This window comes from Cicer arietinum, chromosome 7, assembly GCF_000331145.2.
Source record: "Cicer arietinum cultivar CDC Frontier isolate Library 1 chromosome 7, Cicar.CDCFrontier_v2.0, whole genome shotgun sequence".
Taxonomy (NCBI): Eukaryota; Viridiplantae; Streptophyta; class Magnoliopsida; order Fabales; family Fabaceae; genus Cicer; species Cicer arietinum.
The window spans coordinates 24,223,940-24,231,675 of record NC_021166.2 but is presented as its reverse complement, the minus strand read 5'-3'; the positions used below and the strand labels follow the sequence as shown (position 1 = coordinate 24,231,675).

Genomic DNA, 7,736 nt, shown 5'->3' with positions numbered 1-7,736 from the left:
ATAATTCGAAAAAAAATTTAAACTTAAAGAATTGCATGTGTAATTTAATATATCTAGAAAACTAATGGTACAAAGAAATATAACTTAAATTATCTAAATAAAAAAAATTGAAAGAAAAAAAAGTATATTTGAACTATCTTATTCTTATAGAATAATAATACTTTCAATAATTATTAAATCAGAAAAATAAATGTTTATGTTGGATTACGATTTCAAGTTTCTTTTAAATAAATTGAGTCCCCAATTTTTAAGTTATTAAAATTTAACCCCCTTATCTCTTCTCAAGTATTTAAAAGTATCAAATTCTCATGATCCATTAAAAAACAGTACATCCATCAAACTTATATAAATGGTTAATGAAACCGAAACCGAATTATTCAAGATAACTTGAGTTAGAAGCTTGACTAAAATTATATAATTTTTGTTTTGTCTAGAACTAAAATTATACAGTTATTTACAAGTTACTACAACATAACAGCTCCCATAAAAAAAATATAACAAATTATTTTTTCCATATTAACGTATTAACGTCCACGTTTCATTTTTTCTATCATCACGATTTACGTGTATCAAGCCTTGGTGACCAATTCAATTCGGTTAGATCTATTTTCTGGTTCTTACTTTTTGTTATAACTTGTAACTTCAATTTCTAAGGTTTTGAGTTTGAATGCATCATTTAGGATATGTTTATTCTTTTTCTATTTTTTTTCCTTAATAATTTATTTTGTTCTTGATAGAGATGAAGAGATCAAGAGATGAAGAGCTCAAAATTGAACCGTAAGTTCTATTTTCGTCTTGAATTTCTTATTTGCTGAATTTTTCTTGTCTGTTTTTTCCATTGATGAAATTGTTGCACGTTCCTTTTTTTTTTTGTTGCAATGTGATAGTTGTTTGATTTTTATTTCCAACGAAGGTTCGATTTTATTTGATTTTCTTGTAATGTGTGACTTGGTGAGGTAGTATAACCATATTCGTATGTTTCTTTCTTGCAAGTTTCATCTGTAATTTCTAATGTTATCTTCATTATATAGAAACCTAATAATTATATGCAATCTTCAGCACTATGAAGCATAGATACGAACACGCACGTGACACTGATACGTCGTCATCCATCATAATTTAAAATAAAAAAAAAGAATTAATTGAATGTAATTAAAGCATTGGTGTGGTATTGGTGTCACACACCTAGATGTGTCGAATACTGGGACATGCCTTCAATCAAAAGTGTTGCTGCTACATAGACCTTCAATGTTCCTATATTCGTAATTGAAATCAACAAGTTAAATTCTTTAGAGTTTTTGAGTTTTCAACATACATTATAATTAGCATGTTCTAGTGTATGCAATTGAGATTCAGTCGTTTCTTTCAAGATACATTGTGATTCAGTTCAGCCACATTCAACATTGTTCTGCTAAATGGTGTTTAAATTTTGTAAAACTGATAATGTGTTAAATACTTTGTTGTTAAAATTTGTCCAATGGGCTAAATACTGACAGGACCGTGGATTCGCATAGTAATCGTGACCTCACTGCTGATGATCCGGATCCAGAACTTGACAGAGGTTTGATGAGTGCAGATACGGAGCAGAGAAGAGATGAGAAGGAAGAGGAGAGTCATAGAGGTGATGACCGCATGACGCATGTGCCTGATTTCGTGTGATTTGTTTATAACTTAAAATTCAGTTATTTTCAGATATGTATAGTGAAGCACTTGCTTTCCTTGAAAAAGTCGAGGAGAAGTTAGGAAATCCTGAGGATTACCAAAAGCTTTTGGAGTGCCTACATACCTACAGAATAGAAACAATTACCCGACAAGAATTACAGGCATCGGTATGATTTTCAGAAGATACATCTATGGATTTTTTTCACATCCTATTTTTACTCTTTAATATCGAGCTTAATCTGGCTTGCATTGAACATTAACCTTGATAAAATTGTTATGGTAAAAAATGCGAAAATGAAGAAGAATTTATGTTGGGCATATAGAGATTAGAGAATATTTCTGCATACGGCTTCTGTTTTTTCAGATGAAAGGAACATTGAGGAGCCAAAACACATCAGTTAAATTAGGGTAAATGGAAAAAAGATTAAACAATGGTTTTTCTTATTTCTCAATGACCATTGGCTTTATACATAGTTTCAATTTTGACCGTGTTATAACTTGGTTAACGTGTTAGTAGTGCTAGTAAGACTCTTTTCGACGCTCATTCTCTTATTGGGTAAGAATTATGTGGGTCCCACCACTTCATGTGAATCACATTTCTAGAATTGTGGGAGACACGTGATTATCACTCAATAAGAGAGTGAATTTTGCTAGCAGTTTAGCACAATTTAGCACTTGTCTGTACGTGCTCCTAGACTATAACCAGACAATTTTTAGTAAGTCCATAATCCAATCATCATTAATAAAGATAATTTTTTATTAAACAAGAGGAACGAGTACAGTTGGAAGGACAAACTATTGATTTAACTGAGATTTTCATTAAGCAACAAATTAATACCGCAGTTAAACAACTGATTGAAAAGTTACATGCAGAGGATTCCAAATACCTCCATGATGAAACAAAATAAGATTGTGGTGTTGGAAATGTTGAACGATATTTTGAAGTTGTATTTTATTGAAGATAACCAAAGTTCATAATCCATTCAGTTTAGGATCAGATCTACCTGATGTTGACTTTCATTGATTTTACACAGTGAAATTTATTCTTCCAGGTGGGCGATTTATTGGCAGAACATGCCGATCTTTTGGAGGGATTTAATGATTTTTTGACACAATGTGATGACAATGGTAATGTTCAAACTAAATTTTCACTTTATACAAACTCTAGTTTCTGTTTTTTCCTTTTTATCATTTCTAATCAAGCGCTGTCATGCAGAAGGATTCCTCGATGGTGTCTTGAATAAAAGTAAGTTATATGGTTATCTCTTTTCTGTTATCTTTAGATGACCCCCTTTATCTTTAGGTAGCATGAGCTCACATGAACGTTTTAACCGGGGAAACACATACTTCATCGCATATCTAAATAAACGGAATAAAATTTGCAACTCTTGAAAAGTCATTATCTAAATGCAAAATTTATATTGGGAAAAGTTAGAAAAACTTAAGGCCACTCTGTTGTTGATTGGATTATCTATAGTTGAGAATTTCTTGCTGTCAGGTCAATATAAAATGCAAAGCATTTTGCATGTTTTACTTATACGAAGAAAAACTCCGTGTCGAATTTGTTTTTAGTGTTTTATTATTTGTCGGATTATAGTGATTTTAACTGTCTATTTCCGGTATGATTCGTTAGATAACTTCAAATTCTGTTATCTCAGGTTTGTATGAGCATCATGTGCTTGTTTACCATAAAAAAGTGAAGAAGACATTAAGTGATCCTGAGGATTTTGAGAAATTTTTGAAGTGCCTATATACCTACAACAGAGAATTAATTACCCGAGAGGAATTGCATGCTTTGGTATGTTTTATACTTAATGCATCCAAACTTGTAACTTTTCAATTTAATTTGGCTTGCATTGAACATTAACCCTTTCATAAAAAAATGTATGATAGTCCTAAAGCCTAGCTCAACTGACAAATGCCGATATTGTTAGGCTGGATATCTTCACTCGGATTCGAACGCGAGACCTTGCAGTGTGTGTGAGTTTTAGGTGGTGTTTGTCACTCTGTCTACCGACAAAAAAATACTGCAAGTTGAACAACTGATTAAAAAGTTTGATGCAGAAGTTTCCTAATACATTCAACTTGCAACCATCATCCATGAAAAAAGTGAATGTGGAGTAGGAAATGTTTGATGATAACTGAGGTTCTGTCGAAACATGCATTATGTAATTGCTAATATCTGGTAGCTTATTGTATGTTTTCAGGTGGAAGATTTACTGGGAAAACATGTAGATCTTATGGAGGGTTTTAATGAGTTTTTGACACAATGTGAGGAAATAGAGAATGATGCACGAGAGCTTTCTGAAAAACCAACGGATATAGTTGATGATGTTGAAGGGTCATCAAATCTTTCTTGAGTTGTAAAATTCTAGGACCATTGTGTTGCTAAAATGAGTCATGCGTGCTTACAATTTGGCAGACATAAAACTAACTACATAGGAGTAAGAGTTGTTATTATATAATCAAAATATAAGCTTCTCCATTGAAATTTCATTATGAAGATGTTTTACTTTACTTTTTTTAATTAGATTCTTTAAGTTTTTTATTTTTGACTCTCTAAGCATGCTAAGAAACTTTTGTATTGATGAGAAGCAAATGTTACTTCTTTGTCACTATTTATTTGTTAGATGTTTCAAGATTCTGGTTGCAACAACTTTAGTCTCATTTTGTATTTAGGAGTTTTAAGATTAAAGTTTGTAACTTGTTAGGTCCATTTCATAACTTGAGTGTCCTCTGATATAATTGGGGTGCTAAATCTAATAAACATAGCTATGTTATATATAATTGCATTATCTTTGCGGGTTGTACACGTTTTTAATATCATGCTTAATTGCAGTTATAGTTTCCTTATATTTTTACTGATTCACGAAATCGGTTTTTTTATTTTAAAAGTCGACAGTTTTGGTCATTCGTTTTAATTTATTAACCAAAAAATGAAGATGTGTGATACTTTAAATAACATGACATATGATATAGAATAATTAACGTCCATTAAATTAAAATAAAATATCGTAAAAATTTAACTTTCAACTTTTAAATTTTTTTATATTTTTAATTTAATTAATGACATATGAATAAGTAATGCATTTAGATGATTCTATATTATAAAATTATATGTCACGTCATTTAAAATATAACAATTTTTCATTTTTTTAGTTCAAAAATATAAAAGAGGGACCAAAATCGTCGACTTTTAAAATAGAGGATCAATCTCGTGAATTAGTAATAATAGAGGGAGTATACACTCTTTTATCTTTGTTTTTAAGTACATAGTCAAGCAAATTCATCAAGAGCATGGTTATAGAAGCATTCTTTTTTATCGAAAATTGTATTGCCATTAAAACCAATTATTAGGAGCTTTTTTTACCCCATGAGGGCAATTTTTGGCTTAAATATATTTGAATTTAAAGAAGATATCCACTATCTTTACAAATATATCTCATGAGAATATACTATTTTGACATGTCAGTTCACTTTTGTAATAAATTATATACACTACACCACTTTGTTGGCAACAACTAAGATACAAATAATAATTTCCATTTGGTTTTACATAGATATAGACCATCCAAAACCATCTTTATATAACCATAAAAATAAACCTCAACATATAGAAGGTACAGAAAAGGTAGTGAAAGATAACATCTTTGATCCGATCATCAAAACTGAAACAAATAATGGCCTACAAAATGTTTCAATGGAGCAACAAAGCTATTGAATTATCATTTTATTTAATACCATGTATAATATAATAATCTATTGAATGCATATGGACATGGTTAAGGGTGGAGAAATCAAATATTTATTGTTGCACAAACCCAACCCACTTCACTGAAATTGCATGATTTATATCCGGTAAATACTCATCCACTCTTCAATACATTATCAAAAATTAGAATCTAACAAGAATAAATAAATATAGAGAATTAGATTAATATCTATGAATTCACGTCACTTGTCTTTCACTTTTTCAATGTCCAACACCCGTAAGTATTGCAAACCCATGAGCAAGAATCTCGCGTTTGATGGTTCATTGTGTAAGTACACAACCAACCACCAATATTCACTAAATTCTAAATATTTATTTCTGGTGTGCCATAATTATAAAGTCATATTATACTCCATTTATATTAACAACTAACAATGATAATGAAAATAAGAGTTAATGGTATTTTTAGTTATTATAAAACTATGATATTTTAAATTGAATTTTTAAAAAATATTTAGTTACTTTTAATCGATATATCCATTTTATAGAGATTAAAAGTATTAATTTTTTACAAAAGCTTTTCAAATAGAAACTAAAAGTTGAGAATTTTTTATAAAGACTAAAAATAAAATTTTATAAAGAATAAAAATGTATTTAACACATGAAAATAATAATAATAATAATAATAATAATAATAATTATTATTATTATTATTATTATTATTATTATCAGGTTTAATTGCAGTTTTGGTTCATATATTTATACTGATTCACAAAATTAGTTCTCTTATTTTAAAAGTCGACAGTTTTAGTTCATCTCTTAAATTTAAAATTGACGATTTCATATATTTTAAATGACATGACTTACAATTCTATAATATAGAATCATCTAAATGAATTAACTATTCATATGTTATTAATTAAATTGAAAATATAAAAGAATTCAAAGTTGAAATTTAAGTTTTTATGGCGTTTTATTAATTTTATAGATGTTAATCACTCTACATAATCGTATCATATGTCATCTTATTTAAAACGTCTCACATCATCGTTCAAATGCTATGACTTTATAAATAAAAATCAAACATTCAAATGCATGACATGTCAAAAATATAACTAGATATTCTTCAGATAAATTGACATCTGAATGTAAAAAGAATATAAAATATAAAAATAAATATGGATTGACAAAAACAAGTTAACTTTTTTATTCACAATTTTTCTTTACTAAAATAAGTAATATTATTTATTAACAATTATTTGACCTTTTCTTTATAAAACAAATTGATTAAAGAACGTTAATATACTTACAACTCATCATATGCATATGACTTATACACTCCAATTAGTTTGAATTTCTTTTTTACCACAACTTAACAATTTTTATTTTCAATTAATATATCAATGTCTGCCTTTTGTGGATACATGCAAATCATTGTCTTTCATCATTAATGATGTTGTCTATTAATCATGATGTTGAGTGGAAAAAATAAAAATAAAAGAGGTAGAAATTGCTAGTACATAAGCTAAATATTGTATATGATCCTTAAAATATTAGGGGTGGCCATGGCATCTAGGGGCCACCGCCTCCCTATACCCTTGATTGAATGTATCTGCAACTTTCTTTTTTATCAGCTAATTAGTTGTAGTTATGAGACTCTGTTACATACACAATATGAAAACAAATATAATTGTTCACAAAAATGAAAACATCAATACAATACAATACATATTCTTTGATGAGCCATAATAAATTATAATTAGTATATAATAATTTTCTTCACACTTTTATATAAAAAATATTTAAAAATCACATTAATAGTTAAATATACATTTCTCTTTTAATTGATTGACATATGAATTGTAATTTTTTAATTAAATGATCAATTAAAGACATTTGTCATGTATATGATTTATACAATACACTATAATTAATGTATTAAAATTTTCTAACACTTGTATATAAAAAATATTCAAAATTTAGACTAATATTTAAACAGATATCTAACTTTAATTATTTAGTAACTATAGAGATAAGTTCTATTGGCCTAACAAATCATAGGTTGTGAGGAAGGATCCGTTCACTTTCTCAAGAGAAATGGAGATGTCAATTACTATATCGTGATGTGATGATCTTCACTCAAAGAAAAAGTGTTAGAAAAATCCATAATTTAGCCGTGGTAAATATATATTATTTTAGAATTTAAAATGTCACACACAACACAATGTAGGAATCCAATGAAGAGTAAGCTTTGATTAAGTTTCATATTGAAGGAGTCTGCAGTAGTTAATAATTATTTTATGTTTGTTATATGTTGATTTGTGTTTGTGTAGCATTGATCGATTAAGAGTTGATGTCTTAC

General features: G+C 28.4%; 1 protein-coding gene across 2 annotated transcripts; it reads left to right on the top strand.

Annotated features, from left to right (window-relative positions):
• The first annotated feature begins 483 nt into the window (after nucleotides 1–483).
• On the top strand, nucleotides 484–4,274 carry LOC101494012 (uncharacterized). Of its 2 annotated transcripts, XM_004489837.4 has the most exons (8): nucleotides 484–596; nucleotides 738–777; nucleotides 1,497–1,621; nucleotides 1,693–1,829; nucleotides 2,715–2,790; nucleotides 2,879–2,908; nucleotides 3,321–3,460; nucleotides 3,870–4,274. In XM_004489837.4, exons 2-8 carry the CDS (start codon nucleotides 740–742, stop codon nucleotides 4,020–4,022), a joined length of 699 nt encoding a protein of 232 aa, XP_004489894.1. In that variant the 5' UTR covers nucleotides 484–596; nucleotides 738–739; the 3' UTR covers nucleotides 4,023–4,274. The 2 variants fall into 2 exon arrangements, with proteins under 2 accessions (XP_004489894.1, XP_073219977.1); XM_073363876.1 differs by lacking the exon at nucleotides 484–596 and having other exon boundaries at nucleotides 1,683–1,829.
• Nucleotides 4,275–7,736: the final 3,462 nt, after the last annotated feature.

What these genes read in the sequence shown, in the direction of transcription:
- LOC101494012 (XM_004489837.4), top strand. Translation starts at nt 740, where the DNA reads ATGAAGAGATCAAGAGATGAAGAGCTCAAAATTGAACC. An exon ending in GGAAGAGGAGAGTCATAGAG is followed by an intron (nt 1,622 to 1,692) that starts GTGATGACCGCA and finishes AGTTATTTTCAG; the next exon opens with ATATGTATAGTGAAGCACTT. An exon ending in GACAAGAATTACAGGCATCG is followed by an intron (nt 1,830 to 2,714) that starts GTATGATTTTCA and finishes TTATTCTTCCAG; the next exon opens with GTGGGCGATTTATTGGCAGA.